Genomic DNA, 27,296 nt, shown 5'->3' on the forward strand with positions numbered 1-27,296 from the left:
GGGGGCGGTAGATCTCACTACAGATGGTTGTGAGACACCATGTGGTTGCTGGGAATTGAACTCAGGACCTTTGGAAGAACAGCCACTGCTCTTTGCCTCTGAGCCATCTCTCCAGTCTTTAGCCTAACATTTTCAAGGCTCAGCCATGTCGTAGCATGGATCAGTCAGTGTTGGGGAAGTCCTGTGTATATGTCAATAAAGCACTGTTGGCCAATAGGGAAGCAAGATAGGTGGGACTAGGAGTCGAGGAGGACTCTGGGTAGGAGAAACACAGGAAGTCAAGATGTAGCCCACCAGAGAAATAAGATGTCCGGAACTTTGCTCCAGCAAGAGAAATACTTAGATTAACAATTATGGGGTAAATACTTAAGTCAGAGCTAGCCAGTAAGAAACAAGCAAGGCCAACAGCTTCATAATTAATATAGCCTCCTGTGTGTTCATTTGGTTTTTTTTTTTTTTTTTGGTTTTTCGAGACAGGGTTTCTCTGTGGCTTTGGAGGCTGTGTGTTCATTTGGGACCGATGCGGCTCTGGAACCAGGCTGGTGGGAAGGCTTCTCTTTACAAGTCAGTACTTCATTATTTTCCATGGCTGAAAAAGTTCATTGTATGGTAATACTACTCTTTGTTTATCCATTCGTAAGTTGATGGACACTTGAGTGGTTTCCAGCTTTTGGCAATTGAGAACAGTGCTGCTGTGAACGTGGCCCCTGGCATATCACTCCAAGGCACGGGGAGTGACAATGTGCATTTCTTTTCCAGTGCTATCTTGCCGCACAGGAGGAATCACTGTCATGTCACACTCCCCAAACGGTTGAAAAGCTTCTGAAACTGGGGGCTTCTTCTGTAATAGAATGTCCAGTCTGCTGTCACGGGGCTGCCTGGCTTTCCACGCGGTTATGCCTTTGGCTCTCCACCCGCGCCCCACGGCTGATGTTGGAGCTATAGACCGTGTCCCACTTTTCTCTGTTGCCTTCCTGTGTTTTTACACTTTTAGCTGTCACTGTAGCTGTAGTTCTTCATGCCCGACGCTCTTCTCAACACTCTTGTGGAGACAGTGTCTCACGTCGTCCAGGCTGGTCTGGAACATACTATACAGCCAGGGATGACCTTGACGTCCTGACCCTCCTGCTTCTACCTGCCAAGTGCTGGGATTACAAGCATTTCTCTCTAAGCTTGGCTTCTGTCTTTGAAACACACCCTTTCTCATCCACAGAGTTGCACTGAGGAGATCGTAACCTGCCACCTTAGCCCAGGGGCCTCTTTTTGTTCCCATGGACTAACCTTCTTGATAATGTTCTTCAAGGTGCCAGAGACTTTAACTTTGACATCCTAATTATTATTATTTTTTATTTTGTGGCTGTGCCTTTGGTGTCATGGAATTGGAGACTTTTTTTTTCCACCCGGACAAAATAAGTGGATGGGGAGGGAGATTAGTCAGACAAAAAGAGAACAGGATGGCTTGAAATGTTTTTTATCACCTGTTCAGTCAGAAGATCTCAACAGGTACCTGATTTAAACATATGTATATGTAAATAACAGAGGGCCAATATCTTAGAACTACTGGTATGTACTTCCTGAACTCTGATCTCTGAACATCAGCGGGAACGTTCTGTGTGTCAGATTGGGGTTTCCAAAAGCCAGTCTTAAGGGGTGAATGTAGTTATTAGGCTTAAGAAGGTTTGAATTTGATTATGTTTTATGTCATAAGGACTCGGCAAACATGTTTGGAGAGCAGGCTGTGTTTCTTAGTTCTGCTGGTCACATTTTTGCAAGTCAGGACAGTAGGTCCCCATTTGGACCTTCGTCTGGCAGCACAGGGAAGTTCTATAGGAAGGACAATCAGCCTTAAGCTCACCAGTGTGGTAAAGTTCTGCGTTCACCCAGAAAGCTTGCGGCAGGTTTCTTATTTCAAATCCGAGGCTGGTTTCTAGGTATGTGTCCAGTGTGAAGATAGCTCTCGGTCTGTGCGGCCGTCACATATTGGCAATGTGCCAGGCATCGTGCGGGCAGAGCTAATGTTCGCAACGGCCTGCAGGGTGATGCCAGAATGGCTTTTCTGCTGAAGAAACGAAGCTTTGGTTGAATAATTTGCCTAAGGCTACCCAGATTTTAGAATCAAAGCTAAGACCGACTGAATGCGAGTTCAAGCCTCAGAGTCTGAACCACTAAGCGGAGCTATTATTTGCCGACCACAAGATCTAGAAAGATGGCCTCAGCAGCATCACTGGGAACAGTTTACAAGGGCACCACTATCTCTTCCGCCAGCACCCTGCGGCTGCGCAGGCGCATTGCTTCGCCCAACGCCAACCCTTCCGCCACCACTTCTCGACTGCGCAGGCGCACTTCTTTGCTCCGGGCGTCGGTGGGGAGTCGGGATTGTAGCTTCCCTGAGAAGCCGCTTGTAGTGCGCGTGCGCGAACCCACGGACTAGGCTGGCGACTGCGGTGTCGATGGCGACGGCGGAGGACAAACGGACGTCACCGGAGCCCGCGGAGCTGCCGGCCGCCGTACGCGCGAGCGTGGAGCGGAAGCGGCAGCGGGCGCTGATGCTGCGCCAGGCCCGGCTGGCAGCGCGGCCGTACCCCGCGGCGGCGGCCACCGGAGGTGGGGGCCCCTTACGGGCGCGCGGGTTTATGGCCGCATCTCTCTGCCCCTTGGTGCCCTCTCGGGCTCGGTTTGCCGGATGCCTCCCTGTCGTGCCTTCTGCCCGGCGCCTCTATGGTGCAGAGCTTTCAGCCTTGCAACCACTTAAACAAAAAGGCTGCGCCTTCTCCCATCCAGCCCCCAGCAGAAGCGACCCTGGCCCAGTCTTTTCTATGCATCCTGCCTTCCAGGGCCTCACTGAGTAACACGCAGTGCCCCTCACTTAGGAGTTACCCGATTGGAATCTCACGGCCACCCTTGGAAAATGGAAGAGGCAGGGCTTGGTACCCCTCCCGGTTTTACCCCTGGCAGTTGAGATCAGAAAAGAAAAAGGGATTTTTCTCAGGTTAATCAGGACCAAAACGGGTCAAGTGGCCCTGGATTCCTGGATTCATTTTTGGCTGTACTTGCCATCTTAGGGTAAGCCCTACCTGGCTGTTGAGTTCTTTTTTTTGTTTGTTTGTTTTTTTGTTTTTCGAGACAGGGTTTCTCTGTATTGTTTTGTGTTTTGGAGGCTGTCCTGGAACTCGCTCTGTAGACCAGGCTGACCTCTAACTCATAGAGATCCGCCTGCCTCTGCCTCCCGAGTGCTGGGATTAAAGGCGTGCGCCACCACCGCCCGGCGGCTGTTGAGTTCTTAATGTCAATTGTGCTTCCAGCTGTTGGCGTTGCCCTCGGGAGTAATTCACCCGAATTATTTCTACAGAAGTAATTTACTTTTTTATTCCTCTCTCGTTTCACAATTTCAATTATTATATGTATTTGTATGTGTACTATACTTGTTTTAGCAATATGTACTGAATAATAACGCAGTTTGTACTTTTAAACTTGCTTCTCGAGTTGCCATTGAATTTGATTTGTTGCTTCTGACCAGCAGAGCTGGATTGTAAATTAACTTAGATTTGGATCCTTCGAAGTCACTTGAAAGTCCTTATATAGCATTTTGTAATGTAAAAAGTTATCTCCATTTTTGTTGGTCATAGTGCAGGTCTCTTTTCTTTCTTTCTTTTTTTTTTTTAGTTTTTCCAGGGTTTCTCTGTATTGTTTTGTGTTTTGGAGGCTGTCCTGGAACTCGCTCTGTAGATCAGGCTGACCTCGAACTCACAGAGATCCACCTGCCTCTGCCTCCGGAGTGCTGGGATTAATGGCGTGCACCACCACCGCCCAGCTCAGTGCAGATCTCTGAAGACCTGACACAGCCTCATGTCTCATTATTCACGTGCAGACGGACACTGGTGGATCAGTGTCTTAGAAACATCCTTCCCCTGCCTGTTGTGAGTGCATACACCAGTCAAGTACAGGGACCGTGCAGTTCAATCCAACATGAGTCGGGAACTCCAGGGAAACTAGAAGTGGCATAAGATATCTGGGCCTGGTGTCACAGGTCTGTAACCACAGCTGCGGGGAGGCTGAGACTAGAGGGTCTTGTTCAAGGCCAGCCTGGGTTAGAATGGGAAGTCAGCCTGAGCAAGTTAGTGAGGCGGTGCTGACTCAGCATTAACAAAGAAGGCTGTGGATGTTCAGTGGTGGCGTGCTCGCTCGGCATGCTCAAGACCTGGGTTCACTCTCGTGTTGAAAAAGAAAGGTGGTTTAACAAGGAGGACCCTAAGAGAGACAGACATGGTCCCCCGGAGAAGGGGAAAGGGACAAGATCTCCTGAGAGAATTGGGAGCATGGGGGGAGGGGAGAGGAGAGGGAGCTAGGAGGAAGAGGAGGGGAGAGAAGGACGGGAGAGAGCAGGAAGATTGAGTCGGGAAGAATAGAGGAGAGCAAAAAAAGAGATACCATAATAGAGGGAGCCACTACAGGTTTAAAGAGAAATAAAGGGAAATGTTCAGAGATCTACAAGGTTGATCCCAACTAACAATCTAAGCAATACTGAAGAGGCTACCTTAAATGCCCTTCTCCGATAATGAGATTGATGACTACCTTATAAGCCATCCTAGAGCCTTCATTCAGTAGCTGATGGAAGCAGAAGCAGAGACCCACAGCTAAGCACTGAACTGAACTCCTGGAATCCAGTTGTAGAGAGGGAGGAGTGATGAGCAAAGGGGTCAAGACCAGGCTGGAGAAACCCACAGAAACAGCTGACCTGAACAAGGGGAAGTTTGTGGACCCCAGACTGATAGCTGGGGAACCAGCATAGGACTGTTCCAGACCCTCTGAACAAGGATGTCAGTTTGGAGGTCTGGTTAATCTATGGGGCCTCTGGTAGTGGATCAGTATTTATCCCTAGTACATGAATGAACTTTGGGAGCCCATTCCACATAAAGGGATACTCTTTCAGCCTAGACACATGGGGGAGGGTCTAGGCCTTGCTCCAAGTGATATGACAGACTTTGAAGATCCCCCATGGAAGGCCTCACCCTCCCTGGGGAGCAGAAAGGGGATGGGATAGGGGGTCAGTGGGGAGCAGGGGAGGAGGAGAGGGAGAGGGAACTGGGATTGACCTGTAAAACAAGCTTGTTTCTAATTTAAATTTACAAAGTTAAAAACAAAAAAGAAAGAAAGGTAGTTTAAGATTAGCAAGGTTGTTCAGTCCACCTGGTGAGTGTTCTTGCTTTGCAAGAGTTCTCTGTCTTGAGGGGTTACAGGCTGTGAATTTTAACTCTGTTACAGGCTTGGAAATCTTTCCATGTGGTTTGTTGTTTGCTGTCACAGGGAATCATTTCTCTTCCTGCTTCTGCCACTAACTCCTCAAGGTGCTCCTTTTTTAAAATATCTTTCTTTTAGTCGGGCGTTGGTGGCGCACGCCATTAATCCCAGCACTCCGGAGGCAGAGGCAGGCGGATCTCTGTGAGTTCGAGGCCAGCCTGGTCTACAGAGCGAGTTCCAGGACAGCCTCCAAAGCCACAGAGAAACCCTGTCTCGAAAAACCAAAAAAAAAAAATCTTTTTTTATCATCATTTTTAATTTATTTTACATGCCAACCTCAGTTTTCCCCCTTCTTCCCTCCCATCCCCCACTTCCCTTCTATCCCCCCCCCCACTCCTCTTCTGTCTGCATTCAGATGGGACAGACCTCCATGGGAATCCGCAAAGCATGGCACATCACTCTGCAGCAAGGCTGAGCAAGGCCTCCCACCATAGGGAGTAGGTTCCTAAGAGCCAACTCATGCCTCAGGGATGGGTCCTGGTCCCATTGCTAGGGTCTCCATAAAAGACCAAGCTGCACACCTTCACCCACATGCAGAGGGCCTTGGTCGGTCCCATGCCTGCTCCCTGGCTGTCTGTCCAGAGTCCATGAGCTCCCACAAGCTCAGGTGAGCTGTCTGTGGGTTTCCCCATCATGACCTTAACCCCTTGCTTATGTAGTCCCTCCACCCTCTCTTCAGCTCACTCCCGAAGCTCGGTCCAGTGCTTGGCTGTGGATCTCTGCATCTGCTTCCATCAGGAATACTGGAGGAAAGGTCTTGTTTGTCTTTCTTAAGGTGTTTCTTAAATAGGTACTTCTCCAGCCAGCCTTCTCCTGTCTGCTCACTTTTAGTTCTGGTTAAAAAAAACTCCTAAAGTGAGTTTTTGACAAGTGTCTAGTGTAGAACCATCGAAGTATATATTAGGTAAATATCAGGTATTGCCACTGTACTTTCTGTTAGAGGCCCTTCCCTCCCTCCCCCACCTTTCCAACCTGTGCAGAAGGGGTGAACAGTAGGCCTGGAGCCCGCTGCCCTTAGATCTGCTAAAGGCTTGGCCCTTGCTGCTATCTAAAAACTTGGATTCTGGTGTGTTTCCACTGTCCCCAAACTGGTGGTTTACTGTGGCTAAACTATATATAGAATGTGGTTTATGAGGTATATCTGTGTAGGTCTTTGGAAGGTAGGCATTTGGGGCTGGAGTATGACAGGGAAGGAAGCTCTCATCATTGGGATTCTTCTAGGATGGTTAGGGGTGTAGGTGTCTATTGAATAGTGCTGAGTGGTTTGTCCTGCCTGTGATTGGAGGAGCTAACCCTCAGATGTGTTGGGAGTTCGTTGAGACCTATCTGGGCTTTGGCTTGAATGTGTTGTAGCCGTAGGAGTGATAGTATTTGAAGGCCCCATTTCCTACTCTACAGTCACGTGAGTTCCATCAGATGCCTCCCAGGGTTCTGGGTTGTCTTGGTTTCTGCTGTGTCCTGCGGTCAGTGTGGAGGCCTCAGGAGGTTGTCCTTTGGTTGGAACAGCAGGTTCTTGTTTGACATACATGCTCATGTCATCTGGGAGGAAATACCATTTTACTTCTAACTCTTAGTCTTTTTTGCCTTGTCTTGTTTGGTTTTCTTGCCATATGCCACCAGCTGGGACCTTTTGGATGCCTTGACTAGAAGTGGTGACACGGTTCTCCTTTTCCTGTCTACCTACAGAGGAACACACAGGCTTGCCTGGCTCAGCTGATGACTGCCTTTATCTGCTTTCTGTAGGCATGACCAGTGTAAAAGCCCCTCCCAAAATGATTGACACCAAAGGAGGCTTCATTTTAGAAGAGGAGGAAGAAGAGGAACACAAGATTGGAAATGTGGTTCATGAACCAGGTAAAGCATGGTTTTCCATAAAAGAAGATTGGTGGTAGATTAAAAAGTCAGAGCCCGGGGGGAGGTAAGGGAGGGACTGGAAGGAGTAGAGGGAGGGGCAACTGTAATCAGAATTTATTGTAAAAGAATCTGTTTTCAAAAACGGGGGGGGGGGGGGATACAACTATGTATATGTATATATATTTATCAGTTTACAGTTATAACTTATATATGCTTTTCATGGTAGAACAAATATGCTAACATATGAAGTTTAATTTTATGAAGCACTACAAGACTAGGTAGATTCATAGTTTCAGACTCTCATCAGTGATATAGGAAAGGACTGACTTTTCAGCATTCTGGTGACAGTTATCTTATTGGTCTCTGGTCATATTATCCCATGGGAATCAATAGCATACTTTAGGGCTTCAGGGTGGAATTGTGTATACTAGATGCTAATGGTATTGAACATCCTTTTAAGTATTTGTTGCCCATTTTAAATTTGAAGCAATATTTATTCAAAACTTCTGTGTAATTTTAAATTAAACTATCCTTTAATGCTGATATGAAACTATATACATTCTAGATAGAGGTTTCTTGTCAGTTTCAGCATGTAAATGGTTCATTTTCTCTCTTAGCTCAGGATGTCTTTGGATTGACTTTGAAGAGGATTTTGTTTGTAACATTAGCAGAACCATTGGAGATTAGTGAACTTATGTGGTGATGGGATCTAGACAGACGTCTAAGGAGGGCAGTGCCAGGGGTGTGTCTCCCACTGTGGCAGTCCTCAGGGATGGGGCCGGGCAATGGCAGTCATCCTAGGACTTTCCAGGGGGGCTTACTTGCCTGAGGACCATAAGGCCCTTAGCTGGGCGTTGACATCTGTAGGGAGCCCAGCGTCACCCCAGGGGCAGTTCTGTGTTGGGTGCTGAGGGTGCAGGGCAGTGGCTCTCCCTCAGGGTTCTAACCCAGGAGGTGACACGATACAGTGGAGGTGTTCGCCTTGTGACAGGGAGGAATGAAAGAAAAGTCTGTGCTGAGGGAACTTGGTATTGACTCCTGATGTGCCTTACTCTCTGTTGCTTTAACTGCTCGATGGGTTGGTGGCCTCTCCTTCTCTCTGCGAGGAGATGCCTTCCCCCAGTCCTAGGGCCAGTCTTCCTCATACTGTCCACAGTACCATAACTGGTAGAACAAAGGCTCCCAAAGATGTCCATTTTCTAATTGCCTGGAGTCTGTATTATACTTTACATAGACTTTGTAGGCAGGGTTAAGCTAAAGACCTTGGAATGGGAAGATCACTGTTATCCCAGGGAGCCCCATGTATCAGAGATTCCTGAGGGGCGGGGCTTGCAAAGGAAGCCAGGGATGGATGTGGGAAGCTGTTCCTGGTCTTGAAGATGGGAGGTGGGCAGGACTATGGGCAGTCTCTAGAAGTTTCCACAGCCCTGACGAGTACTTGAATTTGACCCACTGGGCCTCACTGGGCTGCCAAACCTCAGACTGGTGAGGTGACAGATGGAAGTGCCAGCACTTACTGGGCCAAGGTTACCTGATATGGCCAATGAGAAGTGAATCTTAACCAGGCTGGGATGGAGGGGTCCCAACAGGACTGAGGCTGAGACAGGTTAATTCCAAGCACTCAGACACTTCTTTTTTTTTTGGTTTTTCGAGACAGGGTTTCTCTGTGGCTTTGGAGGCAGACACTTCTTAATCCCTTATCAGAAGCAGAATATAACGACAATTGCCTGGATACTCTGATATTTGCAAGCTATACAGGGTACACCAGGTGAATGTCTAAGAGTAATTGTTCAGCCAAGCTTCTGTATGCTTCACTGACTTCTAGGAAATAGATACACAGGCGGCGTAAAGGCTTCACTGCCTCAGCAAGTGCCCCAGTTACTCAGGGACTGATAGGCACACAGTGCCCCAGGAGTCACAGACTCTAACCTGAAACCCTGCCTCTCAAGGCAGCTGGGCCAGGCCAGCTCCATGACTCCCCACACACAAACTCCTGCTTTAGGCCAGCACACAGGCTCCTTTCTGCGGCAGCGTAAGCAATGCAGCGTGTCCGTGGTTGGTGCAGGACTTGGTGAGTTACTAGCGCCCCTCCCTCCTTTTTCTTTTTTTCCCTCTTAGAAAATTGTTTTCTATAAGCCCAAGATTAGCCAGTGTTTTTTCCTCCTAGGCTAGCAAGATAGAGGAAAGGATGTATTGTTTAATCCTTCAAAAGGATAAAGAATCCCTTCCCTTCTCCCTGCAGGGCCCGTCATGGAGTTTGATTATGCAATTTGTGAAGAATGTGGGAAAGAATTCATGGACTCCTATCTTATGAACCACTTTGATTTGCCAACATGTGACAACTGCAGGTGCTTGTTTCCAACTTTAAAACTGCTGTTTGTTTTTGTGGTGCTAGAGACAGAAGCATTCTAGGCAACCCAGCTACCAAGCCACGGCCTCAGCCCATTCCTAGACTCAGGCTGAGCTGTCCAGGCTGCTGAGTTTGCGGTCTTCCGCCGCAGCCCTGCAAGCTGCGGTCTTCTACCTGGTCTCTGTCTCCACCTCCTCCCGTGCTCCTGAGTCTCCTCTCTAGAGCAGTGGTTCTCACCTGTGGGCCTAAGGCCATCAGAAAACACAGATTTTACAAGTCATAACAGTAACAAAATTAGTTATGAAGCAGCGACAATAATTTTATGATTGGAATCGCCACAGCACGAGGCAGCTGTATTAAGGGTGCAGTGTTAGGGAGGTTGAGAACCACTGCACTAGAGAATTTTGCTCAAAACTGTTAAAATGGTTTTTCATTTCATATATATGTTTTCACCACAGCTGCAGGTCCTCAGTTGCCTCAGTTTAATTAAAATTGTTTATATGATGCTCTTTTCTAGAGATGCTGATGACAAACACAAGCTGATAACCAAAACAGAAGCCAAGCAGGAATACCTTCTGAAAGACTGCGATTTAGAGAAGAGAGAGCCCGCGCTTAGGTTTATCGTGAAGAAGAACCCTCGTCACTCACAATGGGGTGATATGAAGCTCTACTTAAAGTTACAGGTCTCTAATAAGCTGAACTGGGGTGTCAACCTTAGGTGAACTTCGGCAGAATCGACTAGTTATTACTAACCATGGTCTGCGCACACAGTAAAGAATATCCTTTTCTTGGTTCACATGGCCGTCCCAGTCACAACTAATGACCGCTAGAGCACAGTGTTTTGTTTTGTTTTGTTTTTTTGGTTTTTCGAGACAGGGTGTCTCTGTGGCTTTGGAGGCTGTCCTGGAACTCACTTTGTAGACCAGGCTGGCCTGGAACTCACAGAGATCTGCCTGCCTCTGCCTCCCAAGTGCTGGGATCAAAGGCGTGCACCACCATCACCTGGCTCAAGAAAGGCTCTTAAGATGAATAGCATTGCAGTTATTTCACAATTATCTGAAGCCTAACTGTATTGGGAAATACATTCTGGAATGTTCCTGATGCCCCGTGATGTGTTCCATGGCAGAGACCCAGTCATTGGTGTGCTCTTGTGCCCAGCCTGTTGCCTAGAGTCCAAGTGTCCTCCCGTATCTACTCCAGGATGGCTTAGATATTAGAATTTTTGTTCTATTATATGAAAGTATGAAGAGACATGGCTTTAGAGTTGTTTATACAGGAATATACTAGAAGATATTCTAGTATTGTTAGATAATTATATACTTGTATATAATTATACATCTATTATATAATTATACATTTAGGTATAACTAGATATAAATATATATGTATATTTAGTATAATTAGCTAATTCAATATTATATTCATCTATAAATAGAATTAAGCCACATTGTGAAACATTATATGATTATTGACTTAAAATTTCACCATCTGGATGAGGTAGCATTCAAAATAAGTAAATGGTGCTAATTAAGGCAGCCGGGTTTCTCATCGCTTGCTTTGTGCTGGTTGTCTCGTTTGGTCCCAAGCACTGTGCTCATGCGCACAGGAGGAAACACGACTCCTGGATTTCCTGCCCCTCTTGACCTTGTGGTTGGACTTTACATTTTCTTTCTCAGTGAGGCTTTTCTTCATTTATGCTTCTTTAGTTGCATTCAACTCTGTGGAAGAGTTGGGACTTCAAGGGAATTCTTCAAGTGCTAAATCCCATGGTCTTGTTCCTAGTGTGACGTAATGGCATCTGCGAGAGCGGGAGTTAGGACTTTGTACCGTGCCCCCCCCGCGCGCCCCAGGTAACTCGAGTGTGGCCTGTGCTGTAGGTTGTGAAGCGGGCTCTGGAAGTTTGGGGAAGCCAGGACGCGCTGGAAGAGGCAAAGGGAGTGAGGCAGGAAAACCGGGAGAAAATGAAGCAGAAGAAGTTTGATAAAAAAGTGAAGGGTAAGTGGGATTTCCTGTCACTCACTCACCACAGAGAAAGGCTCTGTGGCCCTTCCTGTCTGGAGACTACACTGGGATGTCTTTGTCAGAAGGGAGAAAAATGGGCTTGAACGTTGGCCTCAATGGGTTGGTGTGTGAGACTTGGTTCAAACCACACAGTACTACATTTCTAAAGGCAATGTCTTCATGTGAGCCATTTTGTGCAGCTGTGGCGGCAGGATGGGGGTGGCGGGAGGGGGCGGGATGGGGTGGCGGGAGGGGCGGTATGAGGCATCGGTTAGGTCTTGTGTGGCCTGAAGTGTTTAAGAACACATTAAAAAAATAACAAGACTCAGTAGCCACCAACTCTCTCATTGCTTGGAACAAAAGCCAAGAGCTAAATAGTCATTGGATTTAGTAGTTAGAAGCAATAACTGGTATTAGTTATCCTAGGCTTCGTTATTTAAATATTTAAAGAAATGCCCAGGAAGAAGAGCAGATCGGTGCATATGCTGGACAATTGTCAGGTTCTTTCTGAGTCTTCCCCATGTGCAGTTACTCCTCCATGTATCTGTCTACGCAGCATTCCACCCCTAACGGATCTGTGTGCAGTCACTCCTCCATGTATCTGTCTACACGGCATTCCACCCCTAACGGATCTGTGTGCAGTCACTCCTCCATGTATCTGTCTACACGGCATTCCACCCCTAACGGATCTGTGTCTGCACCCGTTATCCACATGTGTATCCATGTGTGAATGTTGTCACAAGTCTGTCCATCCATGCACATCTAGTGTTTACCATGTGCCAAGCACTGTGCTGGATTGTCAGGACAGAAGCTTGACACAGTAATAGTGTGTGCTGGGTTTGGCACCACACCAGAGATGAACCCAGGGTGTGGCAGGAGCTCAGGGCTGTAAGCACCATCCCCAAAGAGGGGACTTCAGGAAGTAACAACACATGTCCTTCATGTAGAGACCCCGTGTGGTGCACACTGTGTCTAGGAAACATGCATCCCGCATATAGGTTTGGTTATATATTTACTTGATCCATTTCAAATCAGTATGCCAATTTTTCTTATGATTTTAAAGTTTAGAAGAGGTTTTACAGGCTGAATGTTGTAAAAGTAAAGGGGAGTGGTGGTACATGTTTGTAATCCTAGTACTCAGGAGGCTGCGGCAGGAGGATTGTGAGGTGGAGGCTAGTGTGGGCTTTAGAGTCCTTGGCTCAAAAAACAAAACCGCCGGTTGTGGTGGCGCACGCTGGTAGGATTTGCTGAAGGAGGCAGAGGCAGGAGGATCACGAGTTCGAGGCCAGCCTGGGCTACACATTTTAAGCCGGGCGGTGGTGGCGCATGCCTTTAATCCCAGCACTCGGGAGGCAGAGGCAGGCAGATCTCTGTGAGTTCGAGGCTGGGCTGGACCGATAGCCTCCAAAACAATACAGAGAAACCCTGTCTCGTAAAACCAAACAAAACAAAACAAAACAAAAACAAAAACAACAACAACAAAAAAAAACAAAACCAAAAACCCAGACAAAACCTGACCCCCAAACCAACTGGACAATAACAAAAAGCTAACTGATCAACTAACCAACCAACCGAATGAGAAACCCAAACAGAAAGCAAGTGCAAGCAGCGCAAGCCTGCATTCATGCCAGCGAAGACCCATGAGAAGAGTTACTCCTCTTACACGGGCCTTTTCCCTATCTTCTCTGTGGTTTGTACCTGCCCGCCTCTCAGCAGGGCAGGGCAATACATACAGAGAGAAGAGGTGGGTTAAGGAAGGCGTGGAAGGAGGCCTCTGGGTTAGTCATTTGCTAGCTCAGGGTGTGTGTGTGTGTGTGTGTGTGTGTGTGTGTGTGAGTGTGTATGCACACGCACACATGTGTGCAGTGCACACCAGTGCATGTGCATTTGGAAGCTAGAGGCCATCTCACTACCTTTGTGACAGGGTCTCCTCACTGAACCTAAAGCAGGCACTGGCTAGGCTGGCAGGCCAGTGAGCTCTCAGTACCCAGGACCCTCCTGTCCTATTCGCCTCTCCCACCCCCAGTGCCAAGGTTACAGTCAGCTGTGCTCCACTGTTCTTATGTGGTGCTGGGGAATTCAACGCCGTCTCTCATTCTGGCACTCTTACCCACTAAGCTGGTGGATTCTCCAATCACTGGAGTGCAAGCCATCTCCCCAGCCCAGTCCAGGCTTTTAATCCAGCTACTAGAAATCAATCTGGCCCTTCGGCGAATCTCAGATGGTACTTGGTGCAGACAATGAACTATGGATAAAAGAATAAGTGTCAATTAGAAATTTGTGTCTGCAAAGTCATGAATGCTATCCATAACTTTTCCTTAGACACTAATTCTGTGGTCTGGTCAGGATGTCACGTAATGGTAACTAAATTCCTACAATTTGACTAGTAAAAGACTATGAGGTACACTTAATTTCTTGCTTTTTTAATGTGAAGATTCTATCAATGTATATGTATATATGTACATATTTTAATACAGATAGAAATTTCCTACAATTTCCAAAACATGCACTCAATTGGTGTACTCTTTGGTTACTATCTTTGGTTACTGTATTAGTTTGCCAGACAAACTACCATAGATTTCCTTATTCCTCAGTTGTAGTTGACAGATGTTTTTATTTGGGTTCATTTCTTGTTTGGGTGAAGCATGTTTTTAAGGAAATGTTTGCATGAGCATGTTCTCCACGCGCTTGCAGATCAGAGTGCCCACCATTTCCCCTTTGCGTACGACTGAGCTCTGGGCAGCCGGTGTCACCTCATTACCTCGAGGTGTTGAGTGTGCGGAGGTCAGTGTGATGCCTTCTTTAATTGTGGCTTCTTGTTGATTCGCTCCAGTGCTTGGTGGATCTGTCCCTGTCCTGGCCAGCCCGCAGAGGGCTGAGTGGAGTAGACTGTAGACTAGAAACGAGGAGCTGATTGCGCAGTTTGCTCAGAACAGAGAGGATCTAAGCAAGTCTAAAGGCTTTTTAGTTGGAAAGAAATTGGAACATGGTTCCTCTTGATGCACAGCGGAGCTGACACAAAGCTTTCTTCTTTATGGGAAGGTAAGCAATTCCATTTGCCTGCTTTTTTTTTTTTTTTAATTATGTATACGATGTTGTCTACATGCCTGCATGCAGGCCAGAAGAGGGAGCCAGATCTCATTACAGATGGTTGTGAGCCACCATGTGGTTGCTGGGAATTGAACCCAGGACCTCTGGAAGAGCAGCCAGTGCTCTTAACCACTCATTTGCCTGCTTTTAACATGTTTGTGCTAGCAGTTAGAGCACTGAGTTTGCTGCAGAACAAGTGCGAATACCCCAAGTACATACAAAGTTCCACGTCTCTGAGCCGGAGCCAAACGCAGGCTTGCTGCTGCTCAGCGTAACTGGGTTTCCGAAGGGTGCATCGCCCAGTAGCAGACAAGAACCCTGAATTGGTGTGACACACAGAACGGTCTTGGTCTGCAGCTTTTTTGCCTTAACTGAGGTGGGACTATGGTGTTTTCCCATGTTGCATGCTTAGTTCCAGCAGTTTTCCTTCTGAAAGGCCAGTCAGCTAACCTTCATCGTTACTGTCATGGCCCCCACCCCTGCAAATGGCAGGTAAGGACGTCCCAACTAGAGGGCCCTTCCGAGTTTGTGGGTGGACATGCGCACTGGCCTGTGGGTGTTTGTGACTGTCATGGAGCTTCTGAGGAGTTTGAGGGGTACAACTGCATCCTATTTAGCTCATGGAACACAAACTTGTAATGTTTTTCCTCCAGTAACGAGGATACCTGCCCTCCGGCCCGGCATGTACAAGTGTTGGGTGTCCCTCACTTTTGTATACTTTCTCAGAAGCAGCACAGAGTTGCTTTGACTGCAGACAGCCTGCTTTGCAAAGTATAGCAACTAAAAAGAAGCGTTGAAGTGGTATTGACTTTTCACAAGCATTTTGGGAAATCTCTTTGGGTGAATATCCTAAGCAGTTTCTGGGGCTCTCAGTAGTAAGGCTGGTTAGTCATTTCTGGGAGAGGCAGCCTCTAAGCATCAGCTGTCTACTGCCGTAGGACTCCGAGGCTGCAGCATGGCCAGCCACTCACCATTTGGGGCTCCAGCCACTCTCAGGCCCCGTTTTGTGCGGCACATGCAGCCGGATTCCTTCCTGAGGTATGCTAGACCTGCCCCTGCTTTTGTGTGCACTAGCCTTTATCTCAGGAGCCAACAAAAGACAGCTGGTTGCTACTTTCATGAGGGTCGTGAAACCCATAGCCCTTCCCTTAGAAATGGCTCTGTGGATAAATGTGCTCGCCGCCAATCCTGAGTTTGGGTCCCAGAGCCCATCTGGTAAGAGGAGAACTCCTTCCTGCCAAGTTGTCCTCTGACCTCCACACCTGTGCCTCATCGCGGCAGCGTGCGCACACATCGTTTCCAAGTGCTGATGCCTGGCCGCTCCTGACTTTGCATACAGCTTGCTAAGCCATGGGTTACGATTCTTACAGATCTGAAAGCTTAGCTAAAATCTCATCATAACTAGAAAATTAAAAGCAAGTGTGCAATACATGTTTCCCATCTGTTGTTCCATTTGTTAGATCCAGGAGCCCCTGGGGTGGCACCTGTAATGTCACCCCTCAGCCCTTCTCTTTTGCCCCTGGACTGCTCAGCATTGCGTCTGCGGGAGGAATACTTTCTAGGAGACAAAGGACACGTGAGACCTGCCATTTTTGGGGTGGGGGTGGGGCAGTGTGACAGTCATTATTCTCCACTGAAGTACTACTTTCTGTAACTACACATGACACTGTGGGTACAGCACCGTTTACTCAGTGTTTTATATGTGGAAATGAGTCTTAGCTGAGCTAGTTTGTATGTGCATGTAAACAGGTCGTCTTCTTTTCAAACAGCTTTTCCTTGGGTTCTGCTCTTGTTTTCTTGAGACAAGGTTCATGTAGCCGAGAGAGGATTTGAACTTGTAGCAATCCTCCTGCTTCTCAGCTGCTGGAATTACAGATACCCATCACTGTGCCTGTTTTGGGATAGAAACTCACTACATAGCTCTGGCTGACTTGCCTCTGCCTGCCGGGTGCTGAGACTAAAGGCGTGTGCTACTGTGTCTGACCCTTTGGTTTTGTTTTGCAAAGCATCCTTTTGACTGACTCAGATCATGGTAGTGCAGGCTCCTGTTACTCTTCATTTTGATGCTCAGATTGTTTCCGGTTTGGCCAGTGGAGTCTCCTTTAAGTTGGTTCCTGTCTTTTCCTAAAGCCCCTTTTACTTGGAAAGAATTTCAGACTTACAGAAAATCACTAGGATAAGGGAACTGAGGATCACACACTCACACATACACACTCACACACACGCCTTCCCCAGACTGAGCTGTTGTCATGTTGCCATCATGTTCATGCTCTCACTAAACACTTTCTGAACCACTTAAGAGTATGTTGCGTAATCACTACCTGTATATGCTTCATTTCCTAGCACATATTTTCACTAGTATGGCATCAGCAAATGTAGTATTTAATCTAAACTGCTGTGTTCTACTTCTGTCACTGAACACTATTTTAGTGTTTCTCTTCTGAATGAACTTGGTGTAGACTAATGTTTTAGGCACTAAACAGGTCTTCCTTCCTAACCTGTCCTGATTTTCACTGCCCTTGCCTCTTATGCCATGGACATTGTGAAGTGTGTTCCCTTATCCCACTGTTCTGAGAAGCAATGTGTAAAGAGAAGCTTTTTCCTTGAGAGGAGCCTTCCCGCCAGCCTGGTTCTAGAGCCGCATCAGTCCCAAATAAACACACAGGAGGCTGTATTAATTATGAAGCTGTTGGCCTTGCTTGCTTCTTACTGGCTAGCTCTGACTTAAGTAATTACCCTATAATTGTTAATCTATGTATTTCTTACCAGAGACGTTTCCGGGCTTCCTACCCTATGGCGTTACTTCTCAACTCTCTTGTGTTTCTCCTTCCCAGAATCCTCCTGGACTCCTAGTCCCACCTATCTAGATTCCTATTGGCTCAACAGTGCTTTATTAACAAATGCACAGGACTTCCCATCAGCAATGCCTTTTCACTTTGGTGGGTTTTCTGCTAACGCAGAAGTACAAGCTAAGAGTCTCAGGCAGATGCTCCCTTTTCCAGGGCCTTACATCTGGAAGGTACACAGTGCCCATCTGCCCTCAGCGGTAATAATTTGATCTTTATCCAATAAACAAAAAGAAGTAGACTGTGGAAATAACCACCCCTCCCACCTCCAGTTGAGCAGCTGTCCAGGGCGGCGTTGCTGGAACTGTGCTGAAGAGGTTCTGAGGACAGCTTCCTAGCTCTAGCACTAGTAACATCAATTAGCACTCTACAGGGTTATTTTTGGTAAGGACTCTCGATTTCTCCAGGGTTGTTTGCTCATTTGCCTTTAACTTGGAGTTCAGACTGTCTCAGATTCAGTCTCGTGGAGATCTTATACATGGGCTGCCTGCTGTTTATCCCCTTGATAAGCTGGACATGCATGAAGCATGTGTGTCAGTCTGTGTGTATAAAACCCCCAAGTGCATACTGATAGACCCCGTTTTAATCCTCCAAATGTAGGAGGTACCTGAGAACCTGACTGCTTATAGTAAGGAAGTGTTACATCTTCCATCACCCCACTTCCTGCCCTGGTGGCTCCGTAGCCTTGTGCATGTTCTACTTCCTGTTGGTAGGCTTTGGCCTGCTTGTTTGGAAAAGGAGAGAAGGGCAAAGAAAGACCAAACATAACTACAGCAAGTTAGACATCTCTAATCTGAAAATCCAAAGTGCTCAAAATCTGAAACATTGCCAATAAAGAAAACCCAAGCCCAGATACTAGAAATATGTAAGATACATCAAGCTATGTGTTTGTTAAGACTTGGGTCCATCAGTAAGAGTTTTGGATACACAGTACCCAGCCTCTGCTTCCACGTCTGCCAGACATTCTACGGAAGCACTGCAGACCCTGCCGTTAGTTTTCCTGTCGTTAGTCAGCTTCACAGACTTCACGCAGCGAGAAAGAAAATGCCAGTGTTCAGTCACGGCCGCGAAGCTAGGTTTTCATGTGCAATGTGTTTGAGAAGGAAACGATTCTTGTCACCTCTTCGCCAAGTACATACAACATTCAAATTTGGCAGAGAAGTAGCTCAGTTTGGTTGTACTGCAGCCCGACTTTGAGGGATTTTTGCAGTGGGGAAATCAAGGAGAGTGGCAGGGTACATTCCCCAGCCAGCCCACACTGGAGCTGCCTGCTGCCCCTCTGCAGTCAGGAGGCACACGGACTCACTCAGGTAGCAGAGAGCTTTGTAGAGACTCAGGAAAAATCATAATGCATCTTGAGTACTTAGCCCAGTGTCCAGTATATGACTGTCTTGCTTTGCCCAAGGTATGTTAGGACTGGAAACAAAGATTCGAGTAGTGCTTTGATATTCCTTACAACAAAATATCTGAAGGAGAATGAGCAACCCCGAAATCTGCAGTCATTTGTTGTAAGCCAATTGACACGGGTGCTACGAGTGACTGCAAGTCCTCTGGAAGAACAGTATACGCTCCTAACCACTGAGCCACCTCTGCAGCCCCGGGCAATTTATTTTTAGAAACCATGGTGTTGGAATGGGAATATAGCACAGTTGACAGAGCGCTTGTGTAGCACGCACAAAGCCTGGGCCCAATCGCAGCACCACACAAACCAGATGCCTGAATAGTTGAGAGTGGCCATAGGCTATAGAGTATGAGGCCAGCCTGGGTCCACACGAGACTATCCTAACAAAACAAAACGCTAAAACAGTGCTGTCATTTTATAAAATAGACATGAGGCCACTGCACAGCCGCTTTTCTACGATGGAAACACAGCATACACTAGTAGTCTTGGCTTTCTAGTTTTCTTGTAAGCAGAGACTGACTGACAGGAGCTCCTGACTGAGAACCTTGGGATCTGAGCCAGTCTGGTTCTTTGCTTACCTCAGCTGAACTTGCTGCTCTGGCACCCTGGTTTCTGTCAGATGCCCCCACATCCCATTCTGTTGTTTTTTTTAACTACCCACTCAGCCGCTTCTGTGAGCTCACATGGCTTGATCATGAAATGAGCAACTGCAGAGATGGAGGCTTGACGAGCTTGTTTAAGCAACTGTTGGCATCAAAGGAAACCATTATATACATTACGTACTCAAATAGCGATGAAAGCCTCATTGGTTTGTTTCCCCCCTTAGAATTGCGGCGAGCAGTAAGAAGCAGTGTGTGGAAAAGAGAAACGGCCGCTCACCAACATGAGTATGGACCAGAGGAAAACTTGGAAGATGACATGTACCGCAAGACTTGTACCTTGTGTGGCCATGAACTGACATATGAGAAAATGTGACTTTTAAAAGCAAATTTATATTCAAATAAAGGCTCTGTTCAGTTGTACCCAGTGTGGTCTCCATAGAAACAACACTTACGAAATGACTGTGCTTGAGGTCTGGCTGAGGGCATGGTGTCACATTTGTGGGAGTCCAGGGGTACAGTAATATTCAAAAGTGGCAGGCCATTTCCTTTACTAACTAAAGAAAAACCCTCTGGTGATGGATATGCTTAAAGAAAGAAGGTACCCATGTGTACCTGTACATACCTGTGCACACAGTAAGTACAAATAAGTGACAGGTTAGAGCTACTCCACGGGAACGAGGGACACAGGTAAATGCGAGGCTGGCACAGGAGGAAGCTCTTTCAGGGTGAGGTTGATGGAACTGAACTTGCTCAAGAAGCCAGCAGGTCTGATGTAGACTGCCATGAAGTCTTCAGCAGTGGCAACAGTGAATGTCACTACAGAAACAAGTACCCTGTCACAGCAGGAGCCAACAATGAACTCCGGAGTCTATGCCCAAGCCCCATTTTTCAAAACCTTATGAGGCAATTTGGAAATTCTGGGTTCAAAAAGGAAAAAGGCTACTTTCAAAGCTGAGTGTCGACTATTTCATCCAAAGCACTGAACTTACACTTACGTACTTTTTTTTTTTTTTTTGGTTTTACGAGACAGGGTTTCTCTGTATTGTTTTGGTGGTTGTTGGTCCAGCCTGGCCTCGAACTCACAGAGATCCGCCTGTCTCTGCCTCCCTAGTGCTGGGATTAAAGGCGTGTGCCACCACCGCCCGGCTTTACGTACTCTTATCTGCCTGTACGTTCTCATCTAACCCAGGGAGAGGTGATAATGTGTTTCCATGCTTGTTTAATACCGTGAGGTAGGAAAGTGACAGCTGTAAATATTACTTCTCCATATCCATTTGCATCAGTTTAGCTAGTCAGGTTTTTTTTTTCAGTCTTGTCAAAAGTAGTAGCAAAAAGTACCATTAACAACAGCTATCAGAAGCAATCATTGTATGTGAAGAAAAGACCAAGCAAAAGAGCTGGCGTCAGTGGTGCACACCTTTAATCCCAGCACTCCGGAGGCAGAGGCAGGTGAGTCTCTGAGTTCAAGGTCAGCCTGGTCTACAGAGTGAGTTCCCAGACAGCCTGGACTACAAAGAGTCTCAAATAACAAAACAAACACAAACAAAAACCCCAAGCAAAGGAAAAGAATAACATACAAATTTCTCTACAATGTAGCTCAAGTAGAACTAGCTGAGGTCAAAAGCTGCTTTGAGGACAGAAGACTTTCCTAACAGTGTGTACTGTGTGGGCTTGTACAGCTCACCTTACACATTATATTTGTAGAAAGGCCAAACTTAAAACAAGTCAACCCTAAATAACATGGGATCATCATTACTAGTTGATCTTTAGAAACCCTCAGTAGATGTTCTGTGTTTTTCAAGGCTGGCATTTAATGTGTGCTATGCTAAACATTACAGCTCAGTAAAAACTGGTCCTGGGTGGGCAGCCAGACTTTCTTGTAGATAGAGAAGTTTGTGGTCTGATGACAAGAGTATGTTGGGGTTCAGGCTGCTGTTAAGTGTTACTGCATTGAGCAGAGATAAGGTACTCCAGAGACAGGTACATTGATTTAACTTTCTGGCTGTGGACTTCAGACAAGTTTTCCTGGGGTTTGCTTCTGTCTGTGAAGTGAGCACAGTCATCAGAAATCTGTTGGAAAGATTGATTATGGTGACTCTTGTACCCAGTATGTAGCAGCCAACATTACTGTCAAGGCCAACACAGTGAGATCTGATTGGCTGTATGCATCTGTTCTCTGGCTGCATCAAAGTTAATCCTGGGGTCCAGATATCACCCAGGTTGGCAAAGGCATCTCACACCTTTCACTTTTAGGAATGAAGCAACATGTCTACCTTGACAAGAGCCTGTTAAAGAGCATCAGCATGACTTCACAGAATCTGAGAGGCGTGGTATGCAGGGACACACCGCTCGGTCTGTGGGAAAGGCAGCAGCTGCTTTCTGCTTTGGATCTTTTCTTCTGTGAGATCTAGCCTTCTGTTGAGTTTTCCAGCCGACAGAACAGGGACATATTATCAGTTTCTAGAAACAACCACCGTACAGGAGGATCCACAGAAGGAAGGAGAACAGCAGAGCAAGGAGAACTGGACTCCACTGTGCCTCAGGAAAGGACACAGTTACCAATGCCTTCAACAGTTAATTGGTTGGCTGTTGGAGGACTGGAACCATTTTAAATCAATTATAGCATGAGCTGTGTTAAATGGAAAGGAGGAACAATGTAAATAGGATATTTAGCTAAGAATCTGGGTTTTGTCTTACTGAAGTACCTGCCATCTAGCTTTGATCTACTGAATTCAAATGATTAGATAATATTCCTAATTTAAATATGGTATTTAAAAGGTCTAGGAAATCCCATGTATAAAGAAATCATAGTCTCGTAATTAAAGACCCATATATCCAAGCAGATAATTGTAATGCATACTTACTAGCATGTAGCATGTACAAAAAGATAACAAATGCACAGAAACCAGTAACTGTATCATTATTAGCAGATTTTTCTAAGGTTTAATGAGAAGTGTAAAAATCCCAGGAATTTGGAATGTCAGATAATGCATTATTTTACAAAACACACTCATTTCACTTAAGCCTCAATAGGCTCAGGGATCAATTATCTGCCCCAAGCCACACTGAATTCCACGTCCATCTCGGCTCATTTATTGCCTGCTGCACATCAGTTTGTGACATTGTGGGATCTTGGGCAAATCCTTCTTGGAGGTGCAGGGCATGGCCAGATGCTTTTCAACAATGGCTGCCAAACGTGCAGTCACCTGAGAGGTAGAAAAACTGTAGCCATCTCCACTGTACCTCGAGATCACAGCTGAAAGTAACTCAAGATTCCCGGGTGGCTTCTGATTAGATACATTTGGGAGTTGGTTCTAATAATTTTCTATACTAACAAGTAGTGTCATAAGATGGCTACTTAAAAACATTTGCAAGAAATAGCTTCAGATAGAGGTTTTCAGTAAGAAAAGAGACTAAGGTAATAAATCATGAAATACCAAAGTTTAAAAAACATAACTTCAGTTTATTCCAGCCATGTTACCCAGGAGCAGAGAAAAGCTAGGCTCCCTGGTTGTATCTGTTACTTTTGCAAGTCTGGCCTTGCATTTCATACACCTCAAACCTGCTGTTTTGTTCCCTAAGGAGAAAGAGTACCAAATTCATCACAGGAAAGTTGTGTCTCTTGTATGTACAACGCTACGGTCACCATAACATTCTAACATCGCTGCCATCAAGCAACACCTGCTCTTAAGGGCAACAAAGGGTAATGTTATACTCCTCGCTACTACAAGAAAGCAAACATTCAAACCATCAAAAGTAAGACAAGTTATTTCAAGATAACAAGGGAAGATACATGACTGTTAGGCCTGTAGAGCACAGAACTGCTGAAATACAGCCAGGATGTGAGGGTCTAACTCGGCAGTAAAAAGCAGGTTCTCCAGGGTCACCATGTACTGCTGGATTATCTGGTGATGCTGCGAACACAGAAAAGAAGCTTGAGTCAGGAAACCAAATGTAAGCAGCCATGCAAAACGTTTTCCTCATAGCCCACCCATGTTTAGGATTGACAAGAAGTAGGGAGGAAGGTATTGAATGCTGACACATCTCCTGAGACACCCCAGCCCTCAGAGACCATGCAGGGAAAGGAATGGGATCCTTGATGCAAGGCACAGCAGGAACCTGGGCACACACTCAGCTACACTACAGACCGTTTCAGAGGGCATCCCGAAAGTCAGGACACAATTCATCATCAAGCTTTCTGCAAATCAGCCTGACTAGGGAGCCAAGGCATCAATTCTCTCTGAAGACTAAAATACACTTAGAAAGTTCTATAGAACTAGGGGCTTCTCAGTTACCTTTGGAACTAATAACTACAAACGGGGGGGGGGGGGGGGGGATTATTATTTGGAAGCTTAATTTGTAACCACATCTGGAAGCAGGTGTTGGTGCTCTGTGCCCACAAACCCCAGAAACCCCATGATTTACCACTGGAATTTAAGACTTAAAAAATACCTTTATAAATCCAATCACAACACCAACAGTTAGTGGTTTCCCCGCCCACCTCCTTCATTTTAGATTACAGCTGTGCTGGGCTCCCTACCACAGAAAATGGCAACCCAGAGCGTGAGTGATATAAAACCAATTTGTCTAAATACTCTGATGAAAAGTAGGCAGCAAATGGAGATGAGGTAAAGGGCCTGTAAGAGTACACTTTATGAGAACTTTTTTTTTTTAAAACAGTGGTAGGGGTCAAAATTTGTGATCTCATGCATGACAGGATAGGTGTTTTACCACCTAGATTACTGAGAGATTTTTAAACTGAAAAGCCCATGAGACAGTGGTGTTTACTGTTGCTCAAGGCCCCTCACCTGCAGGAAGATCTGCTGCAGCCTCTCTATGCAGTTCTTGTACCATGGGGTCAGGATGCTGGTCCCATCCGTCTCACACCGCACCAGGTGCTCCGTCAGGATCATGATGAAACGCTGCAAAGGACGGACAGGAAGAACAGGCAGCGTTAGGAGAATCTGACTGCAGGACGAATCTAGACCAAGCGCTCTCAGTGGTCTTGTTGCTCCCCCAGACTGCTGTGTACCCCTGGCATTCAGGGCTCCCCCAAACTGTCAACTTAGCAAGGGAGAGATTTAATGTTAAATCCTTTAGCATCTTGTAGAAATATGTCCTGACCTCTGTCCTTAAAAAAGCAACATGTTAGTAACAATCTATGTACAAAAATGTTCACAGGAACTAAAGCAGTCACCTAAACCATCAGCCAGAAGGAATAAACAACAAAGGTATTTAAATAGTAAGCAAACAGCACAGATTCACTGTGGCCTCCAAGTGGTGACAGTACTCTTTTGCAAAGTTCTGTATTAACTATTTATGTGAATAAAAACTGCAACTTCTCAAACTCAGGGAATGGGCTCCTTTCACACCCCATCTCGAAGCTGGCTTACCTGGAAGATGACGAGGAAGAGGTTCTTCTGTTCACTCTGAGCAGACTCCACTTTCTCCTGCAGTCGTTCTATTTGCTCCTCGAGGGCCCCATCTTTCCTGTCACTGCTTCTGTCGTCATCATCACTTCGCTACAAAAGGCATAGGAACAAAGTAAAAACCCAATGTATAAAATCTACCAAGAAAGGGGAAGGATTTAATGCCAGATTATGCTGTGGCTTGGGTTGGCCTTGAATCTTGCATTATCTTCCTGCCTCCACCTCCCTAGTAATGGTGTTTTGGGGATGGGGAATGGGTGGTGCTAGGAGCCAAACCCAGGAGGAGCTCAGAGATGCAAGGCAAGTGATTTTATCTTTGAGCTATGCCCTACTTCTGGGGAAGGATTTTATACCAAAGGGCTTTTATTCTTACAGCGACAGCTCTGGCGGAATTCAGTGGCACTAGCAGAAGTGGAGTGACGACTATGAGGCGTCTCTACTATGGCCAGCTAGGTCATTAAACTTATTTTTTCCCTGTCTTCAACTACCCGGTGGATACACGGAATACCAGAGAATACTGTAATGGAGAACACTCACTACCATTATTATTTCTTTCTTTCTTTCTTTCTTTCTTTCTTTCTTTCTTTCTATCTATCTATCTATCTATCTATCTATCTATCTATCTATCTATCTATCTATCTATCTATCCATCCATCCATCCATCCATCCATCCATCCATCCATCCATCCATCCATCCATCCATAGGCCAGGCTGGCCTTGAACTCAGAGACTGGCCTGCCTCTGCCTCCTGAGTGGTGGGATTAAAGGCGTGTGCCGCCAATACCCAGAGAGAATAGTCACTATTACATCACAGGATCCAGCTAGCTTCCCTGTAAACCATTGGTTCTCAACCTTCCTAAATGCTGTGGTGACCCTCAAACATTATTTTGCTACTATTATGAATTACAATGTAAATATCTGATATGTGACCTCCAAAGGGTTGCAACCCATAAGTTGAGAAATACAGTTCTAAACACAAACTTTATTACCATTAAGTATTCTGACAAGTTGGGACTTGAGACTGACTTGTCCTACCTCTCCTCACAGCATCTATCTACAATTGTCTCCCTTGCCCTTTATGACGGACACAGAAATACACATGTCCTTTTCTAGGAGGCCAAACTAGAGGTGGTAAACGAGGGAAAACCAGTTTGTGGTCAATGCCATTGTCACAGCACGCAACAGCCAAGCTCTGGCCTCTGACACCCTGCAGACTGCCATGCCCTCTCACCACGCAGGAACGCACAGGACTCACTCTTTTGTGCTGCCTTGCAAGTTTCTCTTTAGCTTCTTCTAGCTCTTTCTGGATCTTCAGAACATGTTTGTTCATCTTACGAATTGTCGAGTGCAAAATTTCCCAAACAAACAACCTTAATGTAACACAACAGTTGGTTAACGCATGTTAAGCTTCACGTACAGAGAAAACATCACTTTTTCAGATTATCATTCCTAAGGGCTGACAGGGCTTCTATCCTCTGGCGAGTTAGGCACTCTTCTCCACCAACACTTAATTCATCACCGCTGTGAGTTATGTGAGCAGCCATCTGCACGCTTTAGGCTCAGGTGGGCTCCCAGAAGGCAGTACCATACCCTGTACTTGCCTACCCTTAATAAACACCAACACGGAGCTGGTTTTCTCCTTCTACCATGTAGGTTCTGAGGCTCAAACCCAGGGAACTCAGCTCAGCAGGCTTGACAGGAAGCTCCCAACCCACTGAGCCATTTTGTTTGATCACATCTGTCACCCCGGGACTCGGTATATTTTAGACCAGTGTGCGCTGGCAATAAAGGTATAGTGGAGACATTAAAGGACTGTCATAGAGTTTAATTTGATCCCATCTACTTTCATTGTATGTCAACTCCAGCTGTCCTGGTTCTGATCATCTTTAAAACCTGTGTAACTTCATAAAAAATGTTTCTAAGTGATATGAACTATTTCACACAGTTCATGTTCTCTAAGCACTGGCAAACACATGGTCTCTTATATGCGCTCTAAATTCTGGTCCAAACCTAGTGAAGTCACGAGACAGCTCCGATGAGAAGATCCAGTTTGCCACTGCGGCACAGTCAACAATCTGTGTACGAATCATCTTATCAACAAGGACCGCAATCATCTGCAATGAGAACAGAGACAGGGTCAAGTTTGACTGATAAACAGGCATAATGATAATGCTACAAAGATAAAATAGCAGGACTATAAAACTTGATTTCAATGGCAATGGAATTGACCAGTTTAAGCAATAGGCCATGGTTTATTTTATCTTCTCTTTTAGACAGGGTCTCATGTAGCTAAGGCTGGCCTTGAACTCTCCATTTTTTGCCATTACCTCCCAAGTGCCACAATTACAGGTATGTGCAACTACTTCTGACTTACCTGGCCAGTCTTTAAGCTTATTCTGCCCTTTGCTAGGCTCTGACACTAAG

At 46.1% G+C, this 27,296-nt stretch overlaps 2 protein-coding genes across 7 annotated transcripts in view; one reads left to right on the forward strand and one right to left on the reverse strand.

Annotated features, from left to right (window-relative positions):
* Positions 1-19,863, forward strand: part of Xpa (XPA, DNA damage recognition and repair factor) — a 29,895-nt gene extending 10,032 nt beyond the window's left edge. Inside the window, exons 2-7 of one of the 5 annotated variants that reach the window (XR_002384685.1) lie at positions 7,042-7,152; positions 9,395-9,500; positions 10,020-10,185; positions 11,380-11,497; positions 14,337-14,545; positions 19,668-19,863. Coding sequence is in view for 4 of the 5 variants with exons in the window: in XM_005078738.4 (XP_005078795.1) it covers positions 2,451-2,604; positions 7,042-7,152; positions 9,395-9,500; positions 10,020-10,185; positions 11,380-11,497; positions 19,668-19,816 (804 nt within the window). In the remaining variant the exon portion in view is untranslated. Of the gene's footprint in view, positions 1-2,357; positions 2,605-2,674; positions 3,064-7,041; positions 7,153-9,394; positions 9,501-10,019; positions 10,186-11,379; positions 11,498-14,336; positions 14,546-19,667 lie in introns of those variants that run through there. The other 4 variants (XM_005078738.4, XM_013119683.3, XM_021232252.1 and 1 more) reach the window with 4 other exon arrangements.
* Positions 19,864-22,885: 3,022 nt separating this feature from the next.
* Ncbp1 (nuclear cap binding protein subunit 1) overlaps positions 22,886-27,296 on the reverse strand; it is a 37,508-nt gene continuing 33,097 nt past the window's right edge. For both annotated transcript variants that reach the window (XM_040738820.1, XM_040738822.1), the window contains 5 exons: positions 26,883-26,986; positions 26,128-26,242; positions 24,837-24,965; positions 24,252-24,365; positions 22,886-23,357 (listed from right to left, as the gene is read on the reverse strand). In XM_040738820.1, coding sequence (XP_040594754.1) covers positions 23,244-23,357; positions 24,252-24,365; positions 24,837-24,965; positions 26,128-26,242; positions 26,883-26,986 — 576 coding nt within the window. In that variant the 3' untranslated portion in view covers positions 22,886-23,243. The remainder of the gene's footprint in view (positions 23,358-24,251; positions 24,366-24,836; positions 24,966-26,127; positions 26,243-26,882; positions 26,987-27,296) is intronic.

This window comes from Mesocricetus auratus, unplaced genomic scaffold (assembly GCF_017639785.1).
Source record: "Mesocricetus auratus isolate SY011 unplaced genomic scaffold, BCM_Maur_2.0 Super-Scaffold_6730, whole genome shotgun sequence".
Classification (NCBI taxonomy): Eukaryota; Metazoa; Chordata; class Mammalia; order Rodentia; family Cricetidae; genus Mesocricetus; species Mesocricetus auratus.